This window comes from Malurus melanocephalus, unplaced genomic scaffold (assembly GCF_030028575.1).
Source record: "Malurus melanocephalus ecotype Western Australia unplaced genomic scaffold, MMel_1.1 scaffold_699, whole genome shotgun sequence".
Lineage (NCBI taxonomy): Eukaryota > Metazoa > Chordata > Aves > Passeriformes > Maluridae > Malurus > Malurus melanocephalus.
The window spans coordinates 88,723-116,269 of record NW_026623931.1 but is presented as its reverse complement, the minus strand read 5'-3'; the positions used below and the strand labels follow the sequence as shown (position 1 = coordinate 116,269).

Here is a 27,547-nt window from a genome sequence, read left to right as displayed (position 1 = left end):
TGGACCTCAGAGCAAGTGTTTATTTTTTGCACTTCTCCTTTGGATCAGGATAGAAAGCATTTCTCAGCCGTTCCCTCCTGCCTGGGCTGTCTCAGCTATCACTGCCTGTAATCCTCACCATGATAACATGGATTGGACATGCAGCCCACCCCCAGAAGGGTTTTTTTTTTTCTGGGTAAATGTGTTTATTCCTCCTGTGCTCTCCAAATGAGCACTGTCAGCTTCCAGCCTACCATGGCAGGCTATAGACATGGGGGATATGAGTCTTTCTCATGATGTGTTTTCTTTTCCCATTTTGTGAATTGGGATAGAGGGGAGAAAGGTGAATGAAGGTGATGATAAAGGCTGAGGCTCAATTTGACAATTCTCCAAGTTACATGGATTAAAAGAAAATCCTGTTGTCAGTCCTCTGGACTTTTGAAGGTACACAGATGCCAATGGAAAGTCTCCCAATTAAATTTAAATGGAAGTATTTTATTCTTTTTTTTTCCTCCTTCCTTTACCCTCCACTGTGTTAAGAGAGGTTTTGGTGACCTAGAAGCAAAACAACTCTTTTAAATTCAGGAGTTTACCTACCTGAGTCACTAATGAATGGCTGCCGTAGGCAAAATCCTTCCTTCAGGCTGCACAGTGAAGTGAGGCAGCTCAGTGCTGAATTCATTGCTGCTCGACTAAAAGTACTGCTCACTATTCCTGTTGTCTTGAGAACAGCTYCCTGAATTCAGAAGGCACTTTTGCATTATTAAAGTGATAATATTTTTAGCTTCTGTTGTTCTGGACTGCGTTTGTGGCCATCTCAGACCTGGCTGAGGTCTCCCCTGCCAGTCCCCCTTTGCACCTCTTGCCTTTCTGATGGTGGCWGTCACCTCTCAGTGTTTGTCAGGGGATTCTGTTTCAACTTTTACACTGCCCTAACAGCTGTAATTGATAATTGTCTCTGCTCTGATAGCTCCTTCTCCTGCCCCAACAACCCAGGCTCATTCATCATCTGAGCACAGAGTGTTTATTCCACCTCACAATGRCACAAAACCTGCTCAGGGAACAGCCACACCTTTTGATTCTGGTGCATTCAACATGTTTGCCTTTTTTGGTGCTTTATCTTGTACCTTCACAGATGGTTTTGGTCGTTTYACTGCATGTGCTGATGAATAGAAATCTGGAATGGTGTCCTCATGGTTGCRTAAGAGACAGGGTCTGAATGTACACAACATGTTCTGCAAAAGCACAATTTTCTGCATTAGGTACTTTTGGTTTTATTGGATATAGACAAATGAATATATAATGATGATATAGGCAAGGTATTTAAACAAGCCACAATTACTGCTAATCAGTTGAACTTTTGCTACAAAATAMAAACTAGTTTACTAAGTGATATTTGCTGGCAGATACTTGGTATTTTTTATGCATGGTTACTTTTGATTCTTAAAATAGCATTGAAATTAATTTTCAGACGAGAATAAATGAAGAATAATGAAGAAATTCCCCATCCAGTGGCACAAAAAGCTGACGTTTGGCTCTTGAGAATGCTTTTCATGGTAGTCAGTAATTAGAAAGGGAAATTCCCTGCTGGTATAGAGCTCCCATTTTGTTCCCTGTATTGTTGCTAGGGGTAGGGTTATTATGCAATCCCTGGCAAGCTCATCCTACCAGACTGCTTTACTAATTTGTAGGCTGTAGGTGTAAATTGAAAAGCCTTCATCCTGCTTCTGTTTACTTCCCAGATTGAACTGGGCTCCAATTCTTCTCATCCATGTGAATTGAGGCACTGTTGCTGCTCTTGCCTCTCTTTTCTCCTTGTGGGTGGGCACAGCTCATTTGAACCTGCATTTCTTTTCAAAAAACACTTTTAAAAGGAGGAGTATGTAAGAGACAGCTTTAGTACTTAGTGTTCTATAACTTTAATCATTATATATCTTGATACAGTCAGTGGTGTAGCAGAGGTTCCTTAGGGCATTGCCAGTGTTTRTTCATTATTTGTCACACATCAGGGTTTTGTTGCCTTAGAATTCATTTAATCTTTTTTTTTATTATTTTTCCCCCTCCTAATTTCAACCCTATGAGTAAAGTTGACTCTGCTTGTATGGAAGACTTAATTATACCTGTTATTGCTCTCTTTAGCCTGTTTATCACAAACTTATTTTAGCTAACAGACTGATTTTAAATAGGAAGAATCCCGAGAAGGGGACAGAGGGGACGTAAAGTAGCAAACAAATAATGAAAATGCAGAAATGTTTTTCACTGCAATCTCTCTTGAGCAATAGGTCACTCTCATAAGAAAATGAACTCCCTCTTTTATACCATTAGGTGAGGAATGCTTTTTGGAAGCTTCAGGGGGGTATTTTAAAAGGTTGCTAAGGCAGCAGTTTGCCTCTTACTGCTGTCCTTTTGCTCTGGCCTCCCTTTACATGACAGTGTGGGAATCCCACATGTAGGAGGAAAGGAAAAGCCTTCAGTTGGTAAATCACCCTCCCCACTAATCCTTCCTGTTAAGAAAATCTGCCCACACATTGTGATAAATCCCAGATTAAGACAATCATGAATGTTTTCTGTAATAGCTGCACGCAGAGGACCAGTGGGGTTTTTGACTGTGCAAAGTTTCTGCCTTCCCTTAGAATCTTTCAGTTTTATTGTCCACAAAGTTTATACAAAGTGCTTGTATGAATTAGAACTGGGTTAAGATATATTTAGACTCTGGGTTTATATAATGGCYTTAGCTTCAATACCATATGACCCAAACAACATTTTGCAACTTTTCCTTAGACATTGTCAAAGATTTCCCTAAAGGATGAAAAAGACCCATATGGTACCTTCTCAAAACACTGTTTTTTGTCTATTTTTTTTTTTCTCTTAATTCATCTGATGTAGCACTGATTACTTGCCAAATTAAACCCCCATTCTGAGCAGCCAGCTGTGGATGTGGTGCAGATGTTGTGCAAGTGGCAGCTTTCACAGGAAGAACATTGTGTACATGGCAAAAGTGTTTTCAGCCCCCTGAACCCATTTACCCCCTCTCTGCTGACTGTGAGAGAGATTTGGGATTTCCTCTTGGGAGGAACAAACCTGTGTCAAAGCTGGTGCCGAAGCATGGCTATTTCTGTCCATATTTTTACAGCTTTACATATCCTTTATGGTAAAATCTTGGGATATGCCTGAGCCTAATAAGCTAAACTTAGATAAATATGGAAAGGAATATTGCAAGAATAAAAACATGGTAAGTATAGAAAGGAAGGTTAAAATGCTGAAATCATTGTTAAGATCTTTGATGCACTCTCTTAAATTTTGAGAAATCATAACTAAATTTTTTCTTATTTAATATACTGAGTCTTGTCCTTACGATTTTCTGTTATCAGTGCTCTACATTTCCATTCACATTTATGGATATAACACAGCGCTCAAACATTCCTTTTTATTGTCTTTCTGATTAAGTCTTCAAAATTTTTACATAAACTAAATTCCCTTCAATAKATTTCCTGGATTGTGAGTTTATGATATTCATTTTACAGAAGATTAAATATTGAAGGAAYTTACTCAAGATTACATATCACATTTGAGTCATGACTAAACTTCAGGGGTTCTGCTCTCCACACAGAGTATTTCCCAAGCCAGGAATGTTTAAATAATCATATCTCCTGGCATGTAGATATTGTCCATGCATAAAATAATAAATGCTTGTTAAAAGTATGGAAAAAAAAGTTGGAAAGTAAGACTTTCCAATCATGAGTGTGATATAATCTCGTACTGGAGGGGATAAAGCAGAACTTTTTGATTTCTTGGAAACTCTTGGCCTTCAGGTTTAATTTGCTGGAAGGGTGCTCAAGGTAAGATGAAATTATGCTTTTTAGAAAACCTCGGGCAGGGGAATTGATCATGAATGGACCTTATAATCTATAAGTGAGGAGGGAATTGGAGAAGCTGTGCATTAATAGTTCATCAGCAAATCAAAAGTACAAGGAGGCACAGCCTGGGTTATTATCTGCTGACTCTGATGTTCAGGCACTCACTCACATGCACCCAAAAATATATAATATTTATATATTTATAAATATTTTAAAATATTAATAATATTTACATTGATATTTATATTTGTAATATTTATAATATAATAATTTATAATATTTATAATTGCTCACAACTCTTGTCAGTGTTGCCAGAAACCCTCCCTGACTTCCTATAGCTCTTCTGCACGAGCAGCATTCCTGATTCCACAGTGGATAGGAATTGTCAAGCAAAATATTTGAGAGCTTTTTTWAAGAAAGTGTCTTCTTAAGTTTATCTGCACAAAGCCTGCAGTTSCAGATCACCAGCATTTCTGCTGTAAATGTGGTTTTAGCAGTGGATTAAGTCTCTCAGAAATAGATTATGTTCTGTACACAGTTATGAGAATTTGTGTGGAATCCACTTGAGCTGGGTTGGGATGAATATTTTGGCATTGAGGAGCATGAATGGCTCATGTGCCAGAGCTGCTGRTGCTTTAATGCTCCAACACCAAGCAGGACAATAATGCTATTAAAAATATGTATTTTCTGTAATCCCTAAATCCCTTCTTAAGTGAGGGAACTATTCTTGGCACTGTAGTCATAATGCTGAGTCGTGTAATATTTCCAAAAACGAAGGTTTAATGAAAAGCCTGAACTGAGAAATGCTGATCCAGTGAATTGTGCAGAATCACATTTTACTCTRTATTTCAAACGACCTTCATCAATTCTGGTGTTCCTGAGAGCAGAAGAGGCATTTCCTTTGTACTTTKCTGCCAAATATTACATTTTATCGAGGAAAAGTGTCATCTCTATAATAATATTATTATTGATTCTAGTGGTAAAGAAGCCTCCTCTGTGTTTAAACACATATTGCACTTTGTGCTCCACAAAGTCATAATTAGAAAAGGTTCTTTTGGCTGGCAATTAATGCTCTGACAACTGGAAAAGAAAGAATGGTTGGGGAGGAAATCAGGCTCTTCCCATCCCCCTGCAGGGAGCACTGACACAGAAAGGTGATTTCAGTGCTACAGATGTTTGACCACCACTATAAAATTTCTCCCTTATCAGATGTTTTATGTGCCTCCTCAAATATAACATTTCTTTTTCTTTGATCGACTGGCCTTGCAACTGTGCTCTTATCTGAGATTTTGTTCCCCAAAAGAAAAATGAACTCAAAATTCTTGAGTTTCAGGTTGAATTGACAATGAGCCTGGAGTTCCTTGSCACAGAAATGTAAATGAGAGGTATAATGTGAGCAGAAGATAAGGTCCATGTCTTCTGAGTCCACAGCAAATATTTCTTGTGTGTTGCTCGTTATGGGGCTAAAAATGCTGGAAAATACACAACTGTGGTAACAGTACATGGAGAGAGATAATCTTATCAAAAGATAATAATGTAATGAATTTCAAATGGCAGAGACACCTCATCAGTATCATTTAACACCAACTTTACCCAAAYTGCTGTAATTAGTAAGAACTCTCACTCAGCCCATGTGGTTTGTTCTGATATGAAGGTCACATTTTCCTGGCTGCTCTTTGTTCAGCTTTCTAGAACTGATGATAAAAACACTGGATTTAGGATTAGATCATGMTTTCTCTCAAATATTGTTTCATGATGAATATGAAAGCATCTTATTTAAATTTCTTAGCTGTGTGAGTGCTTAAAGCTGATTTTCAGGGTGAGCAGAGGTTCTGGACCACTGAATTTAAAATATGTTATTGGCTGGACTTGAACGGTGGCTGGAGGTCCTTGCTAATGAAATATCTATTAGTCACAGTGAAGGCACATTCTTTCAAGCATTTATAAATGGTATTTTTGTGCAAAAAGTTGTGTGCACTGACAGGAGCAAAGGCACATGGCTCAGGCAGATAACGACTCTTGCTGCAGAAATTGGGTAAAATCCTGGTGCTGGTGTGAAAAGTTCCATATTGTTTTGATGAATTAAAAATGTGCTGGCAAGATTTTAATTTGCATTAGGAAAAAAATGTAAAGGCTGAGTTTTGCTCTCAGCAGTTAAATGAGCCAAAATCCTGATTCTTTGAACCCAAATTTTCAATCTTTTCTTTCTTTATACATCAAGTGATGTAAAAGTTGCTGTGTCCAAAAGATTGGACACCAGACAATGAAAATAGAARTTCAGTCTTCATAATAATTCCTGGTTTTGATGAGTGTTCTTGGATAGTACTGGATGTGCTAAGGAGATGGAATATTTGAAGTGATTTCAAAAGATGATAGAGTTTATGAAGATTTTTGTCCTTTCCCTGCTGGAAATTAGTGTTTGCAAATTGCTTTTTAAAGATGAAATGAGAGAATTTTCCTTCGTCAAAATAGCTGCTTCTGAAAGGAAGTTATTGATAGAAYCCAATGAGATTTATAGCTATGAGAAAAATGACAGCTTTCTGTGCCTAATATAGTTTCACTTTCAGAGATGATAAAAATAATGTTATCTGGAAAAAGCTGGATTATCTCTCAAAAAACCCACAGTAATTTAGTCTGATAAAGTAGCTTGAATCAATTTACCAAACTGCTTTTATAAAGATTTTAATGTTGCAGTCAAGGATGGAACTTCACAGGAAACAAAGATGAAAYTTTGGACTTTAAATCCCCTCTTAGTGACTGCTTATATGAAAACTGCCTCAATTCACAGCAGTCTGTGCTCGTTTATCTCTCRAGTTTTAAGGGCAGCTTTTACTTAATTGGCCATTTTCATTTCACAAGCATAAGTCTTCACTATAAGCTTTATAATTCAGCATGTAATAACTTGGAGTTAACTAAAAGTGGTCCAAAGGCAAGAAAAGCATAAAAACATTTACTAAATACTGTCAAGCTACTGTTACCTGTTTCTGCCAATATGCATAATCTCTTTACTCTTTTCATACATATTCAGTAAAGAAGAAATAGCTATTTTGCTAAGCTTCTCATAGCCAGGCTGGGGCAGGAAAGTGTTTAGTATGAAAATTGGCAGGCTCATGTCACACTGAGCTTTTTTTCTCCTTTTGTTTGAATTTCACCTTGGAACTGACCCTACATTACCCTGGGTATGATACAGCTCAGGTTTATTCACACACAGCAGAGTCTTGATTGCAATTTTTTTTTTATTTTTTTCTTTTCCTCAGGTAATGATCACAGAAATAAATTTGTTTTCTAATTGCAGCTTTGTGGGACATCAAAGTAAAGTTTGTGCCAGAAGTTACCAAAACAGAGTGATGATCTGCAAGTGTATTTTATCTTTCTTCAGTAGATCTGCACTTAGTGATCCAAAGAAACTCTATCAGACCCCAACCCTTATCAAATCCTATCCCTAACATTTATCAGACAACTCCAGCCTTCTGCTGCATTGCTGAGGATGGCCAGTGCTCAATTCCTGTACAATTTAGAATCATATTCTGCACCAAGATTGATTACTGACATTGCATTAAAAGTCCCAGCTCTGATTCTTCTAATTCTGAAAAAAATGCTGTGAACTTTAGTCAGAGAATGTGGTTATGTGAAGCATAACTTTAAAGTAGGATTTTAAAACTGACTGTACAGCATTAGTTTTACATTCTATACAATAAGTTCTGTTCTAGATTAATCCCTAAAGGCCAAATAGTATTGCTGTTACATAGAGCAAATTGGAAAGTTTCCTCAAGGAGAAGACAGTTTTGCARCATTCATGTTTGCTTTTCCAAAGAAGAAATCTGCCCACAAAGATGCTAATCTTGTGAACTTTTAGCTGTGTTCTTTTTTTTTATTTTCTTTTTTTTTTTTTTCATAATTCTATTGTTCAGTAGAATGCAGCTGTTTCAGTGGGTGGAAAGTGATGATGTGTCCACAAAAAAAAGAAAAAGAAGGTCCCAGCCAATGGTTTCAGCTAAGGAAGTGGACACAAGCCAGTAAAAGATTTATGTTTCTTCATCTCCTTTTGTACTCAATGCTGATCCCTTTCTTTGTGTTGTATGACATTTTGAATTTTTTTTTTTTAATACTGGTCTAATTTTAAGGATAGAGAGGATGACTGTTTGATTTGTTTGATTAACAGTTTCTAGGAATCAGAAACATATAGCAAGTTCTGTCACTCAGCGTGGATTATTCCAATTCTGAGAAAACAAATTGTTCCTTTTTTTTTTATTTTTTTTATTTTATTTTAACAACTAAGCAGTTATCCAGCCCTGCTTTTCAGGAACACCCAAAACTTGTCTTCAACCTCATCAGCGTTTCAAATATGCAAAGAATGCAAGACTGAGCCTGGAGCTGATAAACTTTCCCTTGAAACATCCTTACTTTCAATTTTGTAGATTTAGCCAAGTTCAGCCAAATTCTACATTTATTCAAATCCTGGTTAACTCCAAGAATCTTGTTCAGGATTTATGCATGTTTCCCTGAAGGAATAAATCAGTTGAATAATACTCWGTCATAACAGGGGAAAAAAAACCCACCCACACCAAAAACTAAGCAGAATATTAAAATTTAATGTCATTGCATCTGTGGATTTGAAAGGATAAAGTCACATCAAGATCCCTCCCCCTGAGGCTTCAGATTCTTTGGCCAAATGTTTATTTTTTGGTTTTAGGATTTTTGTCCAACRTGTGGCTAATTTGCTGGCCTGCTCTTGAAAATGCAAGGCTTCCCATTACRGATAACCTGGGCTTTAGAATCCATAATTTTGCAAATGCTGCGTTTTAATCTGTGTGCCTTTCCCCAGCCAAATTTTTCCTTCACGCCTCTGTGGTCTGACTCGATTCCAAAACAAAAAATCAGGATTTTATTGCATGTCTCTTTTTTTTTCCCCCAAAGTTGGCCAGGATTCTATTGCTTTTCTCCTGTGAGCATAATAATATCATCCAGCCCCCTAAAGTATCATGTCATTTGTAATCCTGGTGTATAAATCAGGATTCCCTTCTTATCGCTTCCTAGAAACTTCTTGTAAAGAGTTGAACGCCCACAGATATGGAAAAAAACACCCTTTTTTTTAACAAATGCACTTGAGATGGGTTTATATTTCTTAGTTTTATTATGTATCCTAAAACGACTTCCTTTAATCATCCAAATCAACTGGCATTTGAGCCTTTCCAACTAATTTAGGAGTTCTGTACTGTGTTCTGTCAACATTGGGAGTCTTCACTGAGAAAGCTTCTGTCCAATTTTTCTTCAAAGAAATGCTTTTTTGGAAGACCTTATGGTTTTATGCTCAGTTTTTTCCAGTAGACRCTCATTGCACAAATCTCCTGCTTTGGTGGTTAGTGATGCAGGAAATCATGATGTACCCTTGAGGCTCAGCCACTTCCTGTTCTTCCAGAATTATGTTCTAAAATGCAACCAGAGCTTTCAAATTCGTTCATTTTCAGCATCTGTACCCCTTGAGAAAACTCTTGGTATTGTGCAGGAATTAGGTAGGCAATAGAAATGCAAAAAAAAAAAGCTTTCTGTGTTCATTTGTTGCAACTGGAACAAAGATGTGCTCCCACTTTATGGCCATCTAGAATTCAAACCTAGTAATTCAAATTCTAGTATTTCAGGTTCTGCTTTGTCAGTGAAGTCATCTATTTGACTTATAATAATCAATCACAAGGCCCTCCATGGATTGTTGGATTTGGGGTTGGTGTTCCTTGTGGTTGTGTTCACTGCTGGAGGAAAAAGGAGGATGAGATAAGAATTTCCTTAATGCAAATGCACCCTGGGTAGTCTGCAGTGAGAATGGTGGAGGAATGATCTTTAGGGATATGGAAGCAGTTCTTATTAACTAAAAATAGTGAAAAAATATTTGTTGGTCATTGTTTATTCATCATTGAATGACTTGCATCTGATCAATCATATTCATATTTACATGTAATTGTGCAATCTTGACCTCAGTTGAACATATTCTTAAGGTTTTTATCCAAGAATGTGGGTTATACTACAGCAGCACTTTGCATTTGACAGTGTAAATTGTACAGTAATTTGTAATATTTCCTTTTTTTTTAGAAAAGCTGCGCTTTTTAAGAACTTTCTGATCTTCTAAGAGCCTTTTCAATGGGAATTATCATGCTTTTATATAACATGTGATAGTATTTTATTGTGTGTGAGATGATATAAAATCACTCATTCTTCTCTTGGAGCTGCCACCAAAATTGGGTTTTGATTGAGAATGAATTACTGTGAGATAGGAATAAAAGGTCAATTGATATGGTCCTGAAATAATTGAGACAACCTTTCTGAGAGATAAGCAGGCAGTTTAATTTCCTTATTTTACTGATGCAGCAATAAGGAAGACAGAGCAGGTACAGTCGGTGGCCGAAACTGAATTGCAGATCAGGGATTTCTTGACGCTCAACTTACACCCATTAAATTGTCTCCAGCAGAAGTGGAAACTGCAGTCAGCCCAAACCTCCACCAGATCCCACACTTCCCACTGCTTCCCCTTAATTAAAACCCAGCAAATGTGCACATTGTGTTTGCTTACACAGATCCTACGGAGCGTTAAAAAACTTGAAGCATATTAATGGCTTTAAATTTAAAACTCGTTAGCTGTTGCCCTATTGACCAGCTAAATGGAGTTTCTCAGTGCTCCTCTGGGCCAGTGCCACTTCATCCTGCCATGGAAATGCAGAAATKTTTTGTTGGCTTAGCTAAAAATATTTGGGAATGCTGGTGGGTGAGAKAGAGAGGATGCCTGCTCRCTAAAGCAGATCTGGCCCAATTAAAGATATTCCCACTCTTTTTTTAGAATTCAAAGTAGTAATTTTTTTGTCAAAATACTTGTTTACTGCCAGAAGATGTTATTATTTTATATATTTATATTTATTGTATATTATTTTATATATTTAATATATTATATATATTTTTACTGCCAGAAGATGTCATTATTTTATATATATTCATCTGGTAAAAGAGTGTGTGCATGTGTGTGTGTTGTTTTTGAAATTATGAATCTTTTATTGTTTTCAGTTCATTAATATTTACAGGAAGCTCCGGTAATCAGGAGCCACAAAAAATGGTTATTTGTAGTGATACTCAGAAAGGTATCATTTCTCTTTACGTAGAACTGACTTATTCTTCTGCCTTTATTTTGTGAGCTTTTTGTTTTCAATTCAGTGAGCAATCTGCACGTTATCAATTCACTGAAGTCGTGCTGAGCTAAGCAGAGAAAATTACAAACATTCCAATCAAAGAAAATAAAAACTGATAGAACACATTTGAGAGACATTGGCCATGCACGTCCTCATCTTTTCCCCTTCTCTTTCCATTTTTCTAGATCATAGATGAAGAAGAAACCCAATTCATGAGCAATTGTCCCGTTGCTGTGACAGAGAGCACCCCCAGAAGGAGGACACGGATCCAGGTGTTTTGGACAGCCCCACCCGCTGGGACAGGTTGTGTCATCCTCAAGTGAGTGTTTTAAAGCATATTAAAGTCAAATTCAGTTAATGCATCTTATATTTATTGGAACTAAAGGAGCTTTTAATTATTTTTTTTCTCCTGGGACACATTTGACCAAATTTAGTTCTGCTTGCTCTGTGAAATGTTAGCAATTTAAAGTCTAAGTATTCCAAAGTAGCTCCAAGCCTTCAGTGAGCATTGAGTCAGTAACYCTAATTGAACTTGTTAGCCTCCCATTTCACATTAAAAAGTCTAAAAATTCTTAATTTTTTTAAAAATTGCATCCATCTGGTGAGCAAAAACTATGCTCTTAGTTGAGATGAACACTTCTGTAGAGTCAGGATTGTCTAAATGCATACTAGGTCTATTTGTTTAGAGGTGAATGCTTTCATTTTAGACCTAATGATCATTTACTGGTGTTTTATTTATTATTACACACTGCCATGTGTMATCATGCTTTTCAAAAGGTAACTCCATGGTGTAACTAAGTAYAGAGTTTTCCAGGAAGCTTTTCTGGACTAGTAGTGAGTTTTTAGTTATTTTTTCTGCAGTCTTTGAAGTCTGGTAGCTTTGGTAGAAACACTTGCTCAGTGTTTTCCAGACATGGTGCATGTGATCAGTTTGGCCCTGAAAAGCAAAAAATGACTCAGATAAATGGAAATCTGTAGTTTTAGTGAGGGATCCTAAATCTTTTGGTATGTGGAATGCCAGCTGTGTGGTTGACTGCAAAGTACAAAGTTAAGGAGAACGAAAATATTTCTGAATTTGATTTATTATCACCACCTTGCTTTCTCCAACACCTCTTTCTCTGTGAACACTTAGCATTGTGAGGGGAGAAGGAAGAAGGAAACAGATTAACATAGAGCATACTGTAATTGTTTAGTTGAGAATAATTCATGCATTTTGCTCATTSCCACCAAGAGATGACAGTGAAATACCCTAAAGATTCCAATCCTTCCAGACTCTACTGAAACTGCCATTACTTAAATGTGCTTCTCCAACCTCCTCTTGCTCCTAAACTCCAAAGCTCTGAGGGCAGATGAACTCCATTTGGAGCTTTTTGAACTTCTACCTGTCCATTTCTTGCACATTCAAGCATTCTGTTTATTCAGGTCACTTGGCCTGTCACTCTGAATAAACACTGTGCTGGAATGTGTTGTTGGAGAGACTAAAAGAAGCAGCAAATGTCATAAAACCTCAGGAGTTCATAATTACATATCCATCCTGAAACTGTCTTGGTATGCAGCCAAAAATCCTCTCTACAGTCACAAACAGAGCACAAGGCACATGGATAACAATGCCCAAAAACCACAAGAACAGCTCTGTGGTGGTGTGTAAATTAAAATATGGCCACGTCATTAATGCTGCATTTAGAGGAGCATTTATCASAAGTGCCAAACTGAGATGCTCAGAATAGAAATGTGTTTCAGGTGTAATCTGTCTCACTAAAAGGGTTGATATTATGATTTTCACAAAACCAATATTGCACAAATTTGCCTCTAACAGATTCCAGTTGTCAGATTGCTTTACATGCAGTGTATCAGRAACTTGCTGCTTTGATGCACCTGTGTATTTACAAATCTAAATAGATGTAGGAAAAAAATCAATGAAATGTTTTTCAATAGTTCTCCTTATTGACAAAATTTGCATCAGAGAAAGATAAATCCTCAATGAATTATTAATTYTATTTACATATCCCAGAGGAAAATGCAAAAAAGGATTTAAGAGGTGTCAGGAGGGAAGTTCTGTGAAGTATCTCATGCTGAAATCTGATTTTGTCTGACTTTTTGCTGCGTGCAAGTGGGGAAATCAAACAKTAAACTGTGATTTCTTTGTGGCTGAGTCTCTGGTAGAGTCTGCATTTTCATAAATTTCAACTAGTGGGATGGAGAAAAAAAAAATCAGCTCCATAAGTTGCTTGTTGTTTGCTGCTTGTGATGAAAATCATTGTTAATTTAGGAGCCCGACAGCTGTAGGACATTTGCCATCCGGCAGCAGCTCTCTGGTTTATTTTGCAAACAGATGTTTAATTTGACTTCAAGGCCATTGTCATTTTTCGAGGGGAAACAAAGAGAGGAAAGGAACAGAAATAATGATGATAGTCATAATTTGATTTCCTTTCAGAACATACAGCACAGTCACTATTGATGACATCCCARTTGTTGTCATTTTGTGTTACTGAATGGCTCAAATCAGTTCCTTTATAACTGCCTGAAGTTCTGCATGATTATTCATGTTAAGGAACTGATTTGTCTCTTGTCAGGAACTGAAGGTGTTATTTTAATGTAGTGTGATACGTTTTTCAAATATTAATTTTATTCATGAATCAAAATGTCATTCTGTTTCTGCAGGTTACAGATAAAGAGATTTTAGGCTTTGTATTGAACCTGCACTTGAGTGGGCCCAAATATGTTTTGCTTACTGAAATATGGTGGTKTTCTCTTTGAACATCAGTGAATGTGAAGGGCAAATTGGGTACAATGATTTTGAAAGGAGATAATTCAAAAGCTGAGTAATTACAGGGGTTAATTTTTAGTTTTAGTAACAAATTATTTTAGCTGGTACGTGCCTGGAGATTGAGGTTTTGATAAAAGCTGCTGTTGTAACGTCTTGGCACGATCCTCCATTCTTCAAAATATAAAAGAGAGTAGCAATGAATGGTCTCAATCCTACAACACATCATTTATTCTTAGATGTTATAAAGTTTAATTAAAGTTAAACTGGTCATTTGCTTCTTCATGATACAATCATTATTTCAWGATTGTATTCTACAAGGGTATATAAATAATCCTGCAGGTAAATGTAATAAACTAKATTGGATGTATTGGATGAAATTTTCTAAATTTTTTTTAGCAAATATTTTCTAAAGTGTCTGCAGGCCCACAGAAATCTAGAGCAGCTCTGCACAGCACATTTTGCAGCTAAAATCTCAAGCACAGCTCTATTATAGTWCAAAAGACAAATGGATGAATTAATAAGGTGCTGGATTCTGGCCATCCTTACTTGTATTGAATAATATTTCAATTCTCATGAGGGTTTACATTTATTAGCTGGAGAGTCTCAAAGAGTGGTGTGTAATATCTATAATATCAGTAAGGGTCTCAGAATCTGAACACTGTATTTATCTTGATTCTTTGCTTCATGTGAAGCACCATAAAATCAATTCTGATTTGTTTCCTTAAAGGAGCAGCTATTTGTATTATTGCAGTGCTTTAGAAATTCTGAAAGGCAAAAAAAAAMAMCCACCCAAAAAAGGAATTGTTCTTTGCATGAACTGGCTGTGGAATCGATTGTTGTTGTCTTTCTTTTTACCCAGTTTGACAATTTTAAGGCTGTTGTGAAAGGACTGAAACACTAAATTCAACCAATAATTGGGTGGCCCATTCCTTTCTTTTCCTTGCAATAATTAGACACCCACTTTTTCCATCTTTTCTACATCATTAGACATGCATTGAGTATCTCTGCTGTCTGAACAGCAGCAGCCTGAATGCTTTTTGCCCTCCTTTCCCAGAGAAATGGATTTGTTGCTCCATCAGTTCACTGCTCCAGCAGAATGTAGTTTAAAGCCTTGCAATGCACCAGAAAGCACAGTTGATTTTTTTTTTTTTAAATGGATTCTGGGTTTCATTTGCTGCAGAAAGGGCTGGGTTRCAGGACCTGAGCTCTGTTTTTTAGAGGGATAATGAGCTCGATGCTCTCTCAGTGCTGCATRTGGAGCCCCATGATACCCTTAATATGCACCAACTCCTTTAGGTTTTACAGATTACCTGTCATAGAGTGCCTTCCCACAGATTGCTCTGAAAATAGAATATACCCTGGTTTTATATACAGAGAAATAAATATGTGCTCTCTTATGATGCAACTGTGTCTGAAGTAGATATATGGTAATACAAGAAATATGTAAAAAACATGTTCCACATGCAAAGGTATTGAGACACCACCCTATCATGATTGCTCAGAAAGAAATTGTCTTCTTGTCAGATTTAATTGAGATAACAAAATTTAATTGAGATAGAAAGCCATTTATCTAATTTTCCTGAATTAATTGTGGCCAAAATATTGCCTTCAGTATGGAGAAGAAACCCAAATAGTAATCATTCTTCCCTGTTTTATAATAGTAACCTGTATTTCTGCCACACACAGTTCTACTCACAAAGTGCTAAATATGTTCAGGCAAGTGAGTAAAATAAATCTAAATTGAAGAGGAGGCAAATTTGACAGCATTGTCTCTTTCACAAAGCCGCTTGGCTCAGTGAGAAAAAAGTTCTGAGTGCTGTCCTTATAATTTTCCAGTTTTCCAGTGGCCACTCACGCCTCATAAAAAATTCAGGCTGCAATTCCCTTTTGATTGGGTGAGACTGAAGTTGGGAATTGATTTCAGTCCAAGGTCAGTCAGGTATCACCAGAGTGTCAYAGAAGATTGCAGGACACATCCAGGTTTTCAAAACACCCTCAATAAWCTGGTAATTATATGTTTTTAGTTTTCAAAGCATGTGATTTTTTTTTTCCTCTCTTTTTTTTTTCTGGAAAAAGAGTGACTCCCCACTATAATAAACATAGTCATGTAGTTATGCCTTATATTTTTGTCTACAAGACCAAGAGATTTGTTTTCCTTGTTGCTCCAGTTTCAAAATCTGGACCAATGTTTGGGAATGTTTAAATGGCATTKCTTGGGTGTCAATCTCAAATCCATAATGGATTCACCTGTTTTCCATAAATACCTGAAGGAGCACCCCTCCTTCTTTCCACAGTGTCTGAACCTTTATTTCTCTGATCACACTTGGTGTATCTGCAATTATCCACATTAAAATTGGAGTTTTTAGTGAAGTTAAGAACCCAATTAACTGCACTTTTGCTCCAAATAAAACGTGGTAGGGCTGAATTCCAGTTCCTCCATATAAAGGGTGATTTATCATTCTAATCCCTGTCATTACTGCTCACCACTGTTCACAATTTTCCTTTAATAGTTTTATTCATGTGCTCTCCTTGTCCCGATGATTGAGGCAGATACARACTCTGGATCTTTTGCTTAATCCCTGCTCCTCTAAGCTCAGTTGTAATCACTTCCACCATGAAATGCTGACCTTTATCCGGATCAACAGGACCTCAGGAACCCCACTGAGGCACAAACTCCTTGACACTGTAGGGTTTGTTTCCTCTCCCTGCTGCTCTGTGTTGTTGTGCAGAAAATGCTTCAAATCCCCGTGAAAGGGAATTGAAATCTTCCAGGGAGTTTCGTGACCCCAGAGTGATTTTGGGGGGGGTTTAATGCATATAATTTAAATGTAATCGCATCTCCAGTCTGCCAATCCWCTGCTGCACAGAGTTAGGCCTGGACTTGGTTCTTGCCCTTCYTGTGCAYGTCTTGGATAWGTTTGGATCCCCTTCCTAATCTRTTTCTGTACCCTTCAACACTGCTRTTSCCTTATCCCTGAGAGTATTTTTCTSATTTTCACGTGTTTAGCAATTCTTCTTTCTCCATCATTTAGCAAAAGTGCAGTCAGTGCCACTGGTGGTAGCAGTTATGTGAAGGTTGTATGATTTTGGCATTTTTAGGGTTGAAACAGGAAGATCAGTGACCCTAATGTGCAATTTCCCTGCCACTGCATTCTCCAAAAATCTGTATAATAATATGGCAACAATATCTGCTACAAATTCCCACCGCAACTAATTTTTGCAACCAGAACAATTGTATGAACTCAAGACATTTCTCTAACATTGTTTTTAACCACGAGCAGATGTTGAGCATGGATGGGTGGAGAAGCTTGGTGAAAATCACTCCAACMATGTAGAATAATTTCAAGGATTAATTTGATCTTTCTTTGATAATTATGTGTTGCATTGAGCAGGGTGGTCTCTTATTATTTGAGAAATATCTGTCAGCTATTTCTCAAATAAAATTTGAATTTGCCTTCTTCCCTTCAGAATGAGGGAAGTGGAAAAGTCACTGCTCTCGCCCCTCTTATCTTTATTGGTTATTTTATTTTATTTCTTTGTGTCTTTCAACACAAACAGCCAGCATTTATGGCATTTTCTGGCTGAGTGTTCAGTATCTGTGCAGTCTCAGCTGTCAGGAGAGCTCTCAGAACACTCRGGGGATGAGATGCAGTTGTTCCAGGTATTCATTCTTGACAGATCAAATCTGTGTCTCAGCTGCACTAAAGAACTGACAAATCTCTTYTGATGGTTCCAGTTCCACTTCTTAACCTCAAGTTAAACTAAAGACAGTGCATCAAAAACTTCCTCAAGTTTTAAGAAATAAATAATACTTTTTTCCCCTTTATAGAGCCAGTATTGTGCAGAAGCGAATCATTTATTTCCAAGATGAGGGCTCTCTCACCAAAAAAATTTGTGAACAAGGTAAGATAAAKTAAATCATCTTTATGACCTCCTTGTTGTGCTGTGCATATTTCTCTCAACTCATTGCAGCAAATTAAAATTTGGAGGTCTTGGGAAGTTTCATCCAGGTTTAAATTTGGGATTTTCCATTCAGTTCTGTTCTACCTTATCACATTTACTCCATCTCACACAATCTTCCTTTCCTCCCCCTAAATGTGATATCTGTGACTTTTAACGTGGTTTTTGTGTGATACTCACTGCTTTCTAAGGTACTTTTTAAAATCCTGGGTTATTCCATCCTTTCCTAAAGTTATTATAGTTGTTATATTTAAAGTTGTTACAGTTGGTTATTGCATTCCACTGGACAATAATGCTGTTCAGAAATTTGGAGCTTATTGTGTTTTGACATCAACTTTAGATTTGTCCTTATCAGATAACAAACCCCTTCTGAATCTGAGAATGACTGAAATATTAATGCCTTCTAATTGAAAAATGTAGATTTAAATAACTCCGTTCACTTATAAACATGGTGCAGGTATTTTTGGGTTCTAGTTCAGTCTAACAGCAAACTTAAAACCAAACAAAACCACCAATGTTTAACTCAGATTTATTTATGGGTGTATTTATTGTGGCAATTTCACTGCCCTCACTGGTTTCAAGTTGTAGCCATTTTTAATGGGTACTTTGATTTTTTTTTTTTTCAGACTCAGCCTTGGAAGGTGTGACTGAAAAACCCATTTTAGATTGTTGTGCCTGTGGAACTGCCAAATACAGGCTGACTTTTTATGGGAACTGGTCAGAGAAAACACATCCCAAGGATTTCCCACGTGAGTAACGTTCTTTTTCTTGTGCCATACATGGAGGGTTGGAGCTGATTGTGTGACACAGAATCACTTATTTACAGCTCAGCACTGTAAATTATGACATATATGGAATCCTGCTGACATTCTGTATTGAAAATCAATGGATCTGTCTGCACCATACATTCCCAGTAACTTCTATTTATTTGCTTGGCATTTAAGGTGTGTATGAGACAGTATTTTCAAGATATCTTTGTGGGGAGAAAGGTTTCTTTTTTTTTTTTCTTATTTAAAGGTTAGACTGGCTCAAAATGTAGAGGTAAGAACTGAGACTTTAAGAAAAAAAAGGCCACAAAGGATGGGCAACTCACATTTTGATTTTTCAGCCGTGCCAATCAATCCAGTTTGTTTTACTTCAAAGCATTTTGGATTATTTCAGTTAGTTTTGGTGAGATTTGAAGTTTTGCTGCCCAAGGTTATTAATTGTATATATAGAACTTAAGATACTCTTCTTGTTTAGTCTTTGTTGGTTGAATACAGAAATAAAAGACCCTTCTGAACTTGGCCTGTCTGAGGTTTTAAGTGTTTGAACTACAGAATCAGTATTTTTGTTGCAAATTTGCTTTTTGCAGTTACCCAAATATCTGTGTGTTATGCATTTGGCCATTCCTTACTGACTCTACAGGCTGTGGGAAAAAAAAAAAAAATTAGGAAAATATGTAAGAGTATGAGTCCCATTTAGATGTCTTTAAACTTTGTTATGTATTCTGTGGCTGGCGTTTATTATATGCACTTTTTATGTTGGTTTAAAAAAAAATATTATTGTCASAGAGTCAGAATACCCCCATATAACTCAAATATGGTTTGTGTCAGCTCATGGTTTCAGCAGCCTCAGCAATACTGCTCGAATCTCACATTTGAAGAATGGCATTGTTCAAATATTATTGGTCAGCATAATACGTGGGAGATAAAATAAGCAAAGCCAATAATTGCAGGAATGCTCTTTTAGGTGGTTGGGTGATTTAAATATCTGCTGAGTGTGAACTTCGTGTGCATGGATTCAGCTGGTGGTCAGAAATAGGGCATGAGAAAATGATTAAAAGCTCTGAAATTACTGTGACTTAGTGATGTAATATTGGGGATAAATGGCCTTTTCTTTTACAACCAAGCCATGAACTCATGAAGGGGATGGGTGCACGATGGAAAATAAGCAAACTGCAATAGTTTTCTACAAGAGAGCACTCTGTAGCCTGCTATCTCTGTCCAGTTACAAAATGGGGAATTAAAGCAATATTTTACTTAAACTGGAAAAGTGAAAAAAACCCCCACCCATTTGGCACTTGGAAAAGTGAAAAAACACACCCATTTGGCACTTGGAAAAGTGAAAAAAACCACCCATTTGGCACTTCCAAGATTAGTCTCAGTAATAACAGCTAGTAAGATTAGTTTTATTCGTTTTATAGTTTTATTTATATTATATGTATAATAATACAATATAATACAATATAATACAATAGAATATATACTTATAGTTTTATTTATATTATATATAATATATATATTTATATTTCTAGTTTTTATTTATATTAGTTTTAGCTAGTTTGATGAGTTTTATTTTGTTTTTTCCCCCTGAAAGGACGCACCAACCACTGGTCTGCCATCATTGGCAGTTCTCACTCCAAGAATTACATCCTGTGGGAATATGGGGGTTATGCCAGYGAAGGGGTCAAACAAGTGGCAGAGCTGGGGTCCCCAGTGAAGATGGAAGAAGAAATTCGACAGCAGGTAGGTGAATTTTAATTCATTCTTTAAAAAAAAAAAAGGATCCTCCCTTGGCCTGTGAGCAATGTGTCATTGACAATGTCTGTGAATGTAATTTTGCTAGTTTTCAGTGGAGGGTTTAAGGAGTTCTGTCTGTTTTCTCAGCCTCATTCTTACCCCAAATCAAAGAGATTTTSTCTAGGAAAGGACAAGTGAGTCACAGCATTCTGAACTTAGAAAATCTRTGTGCCACTTAAAGCAGAAATCACAGGTGGTAAAGTCAAACTCACCTTTTCAGGCTCAATTGTGCAAAGGTTTTGCTGAAGGAAAACTTTGARGGCAGCCATCAATCTCCCTGTCTTAAAATAATGAATGATTATCATTTGGATACACTTTGCAGAGTGTTATGTTTTGCTTCTTGATGAATCACCTCCTTTTGTGTTATACAAATATGTAAAGTGCTGTGGGTCCTTATTAATCATTATTTATGTATCACAAGCTTGCTTTCCTCAAKAATCTCTTTTGCAAAGAAAATAATTTATTCCCTAATGTTGAACACATGCAAAACCCTCTGTACATACTGATGCTTTTTCTGCATTTGTGTAGAAAAATATTTCTCTTTCCAATATTTGACCCTTCTGAAGATGAAGTCAGCAAAAGTAAAAGCAGTTTTCATGGTGACACTGTTGATTAATCATTCTTTTTTATAATTAAAATMATAATTAATCTTTTGGTAACTGCTGCCTTTTAAAGGCACCATTATTTCAAGACTTCCAGGATAGGTTGTATACAAAGTTATGCAGAGAGATACAAAAAGAAAAAAAAATTCAATTATATTTCTATAAACAGTGCAAAACAACCTTAAAGACTGTTTTCCTCAAGAGAAAACTTGTGTAGCAAAAGGCTTTGTGTGCAAAATTTCATTTGCTTTTTTGTGATGCTTAAGTGTATATAATGGTACAAGAACAGCTGGTGCATTTGACAAGAAACTCCCAAAGCCAACAAAAATAAAATAAAACCAGCTTATAACTTAATATATAAAATGGATAGGAAARGAATATGAAGGGGGAAAAAACCAATTCCATTGTGGGATAAAATGTGATCATGGACACATTATCCTTTAACTTKGGTGCACATGGAAATGGAAATTAGGCCTTGATCCTGTGCAGAAAAGTGGCTGGATTTTATCCCACATTGCAATATAAACCCAGATGGATTCAAATGAGAGCAGAATTTTGTATATACCACAYGGAACTGATCATTTTTGCTGCTTACTTGGGAAATCAGTATTTTCTTGTACAAGGCCCAGGTGGAATGAAGAAAATCAGCAATTTTGTACTCAAGAAGATAATTTCTTTATAGTCTTGATGAATAGTTTTAAAATAGGAGTTTGGCACTTCTGAATGGTGACTCTACAAAGATTAGGACTTCTGAAACAGGAGAGGCATGGGGAGGGTATGGAAGGAGAAACAAGAAGAGGCTGGGAGAAGGGGCAGTGAATTTGAAGGGAATATGGAGAAAAAAAGTCTCACACCTTAAGAGAAATAATTCGGATTTGCCTAATTATCGTAAAATAAATACTCAGTCATTTTCCCACTTATTTTTTTTTAAACAAAAGTAAGTAACACTCTGTAGTTTGCCACCTTCTGCAGAGAAACCAGTGTGTGTTTTCTGCATGGACCCACAGGGGACATTCTTACGGGTCTGCTTTAATGCTCTCTGAAATGTCAGTAAGTGCCATGACTTTTTAGATTGTCTTCACTRTGCTCAGATGAAAGCTGACTGTGCCTCCAGACCTTTCAAAGGACTAAGTTCTGTTTTCCAGGAAGATGCTTGTGAAGTTTTAGAAACATAATAATTTAAATTATGTGTGCGAATTGAAGGTGAAACCTTGCAAAAAAATTTCTGTAGAAAAAACATGCAATTGTTGACTCCATCCAAACGTTTATCTTTACAAAATAATCCTGATTTGGATATTTTTAATAAAAAAAAAGAAAAGGGAGTAAAAATTGAAGTAAGTTCTTTGTTGGATTCATCCTGATTGATTGGTTTTTTAAAAGTAATTTCAGTATTTCAGTTGAATGGCTATGATTTTATTGCCTGTTTTGTAAAGCAGTGCTGTGTTCTTCTACAGAAGAATGGAGTCATTAGATTTTCCTGGCTTGAGCTGGTAAATCACCTGAATTACGGAGAGGAATCTGCAGGATATTGATCACTTTTTTATTGTAGCGCTGGGCAAATTATTGTGTTTACTGAAACAAGCTCCAAAAGTTTGCTTTTTGAATCAGCATTTATTGTGTGCTTAGGGAGGGTCAAATCAGCCAGCCTGGGAGGTTCARCTCAGTTGAATTATGTTTGACAGAACAGCTGAAAATCCTCCCTGAGCACTTCACCCTGGCAATTCCCAGGGGAATTGGGATTATTGTTGAAATAGCTCAGTCTGTGTTTGTTTAAAGGAAATAAAAAATTAGTGACCCCATGGGGCTTGGCCTTGACTGCAGGAGGAGCCTGAAACACGTGCAGGGGTTTTGATTATTTTGCCATGAATTGCTGTTTATATTTCTGTTTATATTTATATTCTGTTTATATTTTTATATTCTGTTTATATTTCTGCTTTTGTGGTTTATGGAAAGCAGAAGGAATTGGCCACCTGGGAAGTTTTACCTTTGCTTGACCAAACTTTGACTGGATGGCATCAACATACCCAACTTTCTCATCATTYTCCAGGGAGGGAATCTTTGTTCCCATCCAGATTTCAGAGGCCTCTCCCATTGGAAAGACAGGAAATATTAATGTGGCTGCAATGTCTGATATAAAATCATGACTGCTCTTCCAAACATCCCAAAATCCCTTCAGGTTTCTGTGCAAAGCCTGGAATGTTCAGTAGTTTTGGACTTGGTCTAAGAGTGAACAGCAGGACACAGTCCCAGTGTGTTTTCCATTTTAGTTCCAGCCTAACAGCGTAGTTTTAATGGGGTATTTATTCTAATTCTGGGCAGATCAAGCTGCTTGGTCGTAAATTGGTTTYTAGACTTGTGTTTGCTCAGTTAAGACTCCTCTACACTCTGTGCAAACACCTCTGCTGTGAGTTATGGTGCTTTTTAATGCTTTTTGAAAAGGCTAAATGGTAGATTTATCACCCTTTCCTTTTGGAAGATATAACTTACATAATAATTCAAAATCTCTGGCGTTTTGGTAATTAGAAAGTTTGAAACCCTTGTATAGCGTGCTAAATTTCATAAAGTATTTCTGCCAAAAAGAAGTTGTTGGCTACTTATGTCATAAAGAGAAGCATTATACGCCAGTAAATARTTCATACAGGGCTCAGAACACCTTTTCTGGGAGGGATTCCATCTTTTAATAAACTTCTGTTRGAAGCTGTAATTAGAATTACTCAGTTTGCGTTGCTTTCTTTAAAAAAACAAACAAAAAAATGTTCATCCCAATTCTATTCTTTTTTAGTATCTGATGGTAATACAGAGGTAATGCTCTGATAAAAAAATAAACTGATGCTGCATTCTGTGCTACAGAACACCTTTTGTTGGTCTAAAAGCCATTGAAGTTAATAATTCTTGCACAAAATTAAGCTCTGACAAACCATTATTAAGTGGTATAGTATTTCTGGGTCAAAACATGAAAGATTCAACACACTGTTACTAGTTCATGTAGTCAGCCAATAAAAATTGAATACAGAAAAATTTGTGCTTATTTGAGTAGTTTGAAAATATCATTTTGCTACAGATAAATCAGTGATTGGAGCACAGTCCCTATGCCACAGTTTCTCATTTCTGTTTTTGGGTTGGGAGGGTGGCAGATGCTGAAAACTTTCTGTGCAAAATGTCTTTTCTATTACTGTGGTAATCTCCTGGGTTTGAAAAGCCAGGCAAAATATAATTTTGAACTTTTATTTAGCCTTTGGTCAAAACTTTAGCAAAATTGTGGCTTAGTTAATAATGCTTTTTTCTTCAATCTTTGTGCCTTCACTCATCCCTTGTCAGCTGAAAGACTGTTCTGTTAATAAACAGAGATAATATTTGAAAAACGAAACCATTTTTTAAAAGTTTTCTGTGCTTTTAACAGCCATTGCTATTTGATTAATCAATAAGGCACCTTGATTTTTAAAACTCCGTGTTGTGAGCTCTCATCTTGCTTAATGAATTGCAGAGGTTTCACACCTCTAACTTTTATGGGAGTCTTTGAGATTTTGCCCTCTGAATAATTACCCAGTAATGGATATGAAAGGATTTGCATAACCCAACAATGAGTTACGGTGTTAAGTCAGCTCAACATTTAATTTCTCTTTCATTTACCTCAATTTGCCTTGCTGCTTATTTTCTTCTRTTCATCACAGAGCTTCCATTTCTTATACAAAGCAGGGAAAAATGCACCTTTTCAGTAATCAGAATAACAGATTAAAAAACAGAATAAAAGATCTTCAAACTTTTTTTTTTTGCAGAAGACAAGAAGAAAACAAGTAGGCTTAACTCAAAGACAGATCCTTCAAGAAGAAAACAAGTAGGCTTAACTGAAAAACACATCGTAGTGAATTTTGACGCTAAATTGTGTAGAAATGGGGTTTATCAAAATTCCTACCTTTTTCAATCTCTCTAATAGCTAACAGGCCCATCAAAACACATCAAGATTTTCTCTGGCTCTTTGGTTTCTGTCTGGATTGCAGCAAAGCAATGCTGGAAGAGTAAAACTTCTGGTAGATCCATTCATTTGGGGGACATGCAATAATTTTAGTTCTCCATTACACAGACATAACAATCACAAGGAAATTGTTTTCAGACAATAGGATTGGATTGCTAGACATTATTTGCTAATTTTAGTATTTTAAAATATCTTGCCTTTTCATTTCCTGCAGTTRGATCTTATCAYGCYGTTCTGCTGYCACAAAATTATTACCACTGCAGATTCATCCAGTGGAAAGATGTCATGAAATGACTTTTAAATTCTTTTTTTTTTTTTTTTTTTCAGTCTACCACTGTAGTATTTTTAAAATGGGGCAGTATTTTTAAAACAGCTCTCCTAACACCAGATTTTGGTTTGAGAAATCAGTTGTGCAAATTGCAGCTCTTCTGGTTGGGAATGGCAGCTCTAAATCCTGCCCTGGCACAGTGGTTGTGTTTCAGGAGTGAGACTCAGGCACTCAGGAACTGCCTTGCAGCAACACAAACAGAATTTTAAGTGACACAAACTGCAGAAGAGGCAGCAGCAGAAATGCTGAATTATTTTTCAGGGTGTAGAGCAGATGGTTGGGCCCTTCCTTCTGTGGGAAACACCACCCAAACTCCTGTGSATTTAGCAAACTCTGCTTCTGAAGGGTCAGAGAACCACTGGAAATTAAATCAGGGACAAGTGGATTTCTCTGTAAATTCTTTCCTCTGCAGAGGGTTGAGCYGTAATTAAAATGCAGTGCTGGCATTCAGCTGCTCAATAAGGAGGGGCTGCAAAGGCTAAACAAAGGTCTGAACTCTCATTAGCAGAATTTGTCAGCAACCACAGGATCTTCCTTGTTTTCTCTCTTGTTGCATTGTAAATATTGTTCAAAGGAACAGCATGCAATACCAGCTGAGGCTGAAGAGTCCTACCGGCTCATTTGACTTGCAAATCCTTAATTATTCAGACAAGTTTTCAACATAAACAAAAACTGAGGAAATAACCCACAATGCAGAGTTTGTCATTCTGGGATTAACTTTCTGGGGGGTTGTTTGCTTTGAGAATGTCAATTCAAAACTTTTACTCTCTATCAAATGCTAATTTCCACCTAAATTTCAGCAGAACACTTAGAAAAATACCAYATACAAATGTCMTMCATGTGAACTTAGTCTGTGTCCTTTTCTAAGACCATATACAATACCATATTGACCTAAATACCAATACCATATCCACAACAGTACCATATCCACCTAAATTTCAGCAAAACACTTAGAAAAATTACCATATACAAATGTCATTCATGTGAACTTACTCTGTGTCCTTTTCCTATCAGTTAAATATCTGGATCACAGAGACTGATTAAAAAGATTATTTACTGCGTTTAATGTTCAGAAAATAGATATGTTCAGGGATTGTGTTTCGTCTGTATTAGTGTGATTTTTATGTCTGTGTGCTGGAGAACTAAAATTATTGCATGTCCCCCAAATGAATGGATCTACCAGAAGTTTTGCTCTTCCAGCATTGCTTTGCTGCAATCCAGGCAGAAACCAAAAAGCCAGAGAAAATCTTGATGGATTTTGATGGACCTGTTAGTTACTAGAGAGATTGAAAAAGGTGGGGATTTTGATATTTCCTGTTTTGATATTTCCTATTTTCCTCTCCTGAGAGGCTCCTCTTCACTTTGATGGGACTTGAATCCGTTCTTCACATTTCACAGCAGGCCCAGTGGTTTTACTCAGAAAATTCTGCAAATCTTTTCCTTAGAGAGTTGTGTGGGTTTGGGACATACAGCTCATCTCATGTCACCTGACAGGACAGAGGCCTAAATCAAAAATATTTATCTATTTATTTATCTATTTATTACTTATTTATTATTCCTTTATTTATTATTTATTTATTATTTATTTGGAAGCTAAAACCTTCCTATGTAAAATGCAGGTCCTCATTCCAGGGTGAAATTGCAGGGGATATGGGATATGGAATATGGGATAGTGTGTTTACAGGGAATACTTTGGATATGGGATAGTGTGTTTACAGTTAAGCAGGATCATAATTTGTCTTTCTTTACTTATCTTATTCTTCTGACCAAAATTGACTATTTGGTTTGTGGACTCACATTTATAATTTTGCAGAACTTGTAGGAGGAATGCCACTCTGTTTCAGGCTCTTTTGCAGCAAGGTTAAGGAAACTAGATGGAAAAATTCATCCTCACTGAACAAAATAAGGAGAAATCCTGCAGTGTTCCATAGGTTGTTTTAAATGCTTCTCTTTCAGAAGTTAATTATGTGATTGCTGCATTACTTAAGAGCTGAGAAGAACATATCTATAATGAGCAGAATCTGAGGAGATTTTTAATGCATCTCTTTTAGCTCTCCCTGTGGCTAGGAGTGCTTATTGAGATGTTCATTTACAATGGATTACTGGCACTTTTAAAAAGTACTTTCCCACTCTCCATAATTGATGTATTAGTATATCCCCTAAGCATATTTTCTCGCCCATCTTTACTCCATTAAGATTAAACAGAATGGTCATTAGATCATAAAGCAATAAAATATTCACTTTGCTACTTACTGCAAAAAAAAAAAAAAAAAGCTGTCAAATATAAAGATTGACTTTGCCTTCAGGTACATTTTTAATGGTCCTTTAAATAAATCCCTGAACCACTGTAA

General features: G+C 36.5%; 1 protein-coding gene across 1 annotated transcript in view; it reads left to right on the top strand.

Moving 5' to 3' along the window:
- Positions 1–27,547, top strand: part of SPON1 (spondin 1) — an 85,458-nt gene that overhangs the window by 9,230 nt on the left and 48,681 nt on the right. Inside the window, exons 3-6 of the mRNA XM_057384321.1 lie at positions 11,191–11,324; positions 17,602–17,675; positions 18,359–18,481; positions 20,091–20,239. Of these exons, the coding sequence (XP_057240304.1) occupies positions 11,191–11,324; positions 17,602–17,675; positions 18,359–18,481; positions 20,091–20,239 (480 nt within the window). The remainder of the gene's footprint in view (positions 1–11,190; positions 11,325–17,601; positions 17,676–18,358; positions 18,482–20,090; positions 20,240–27,547) is intronic.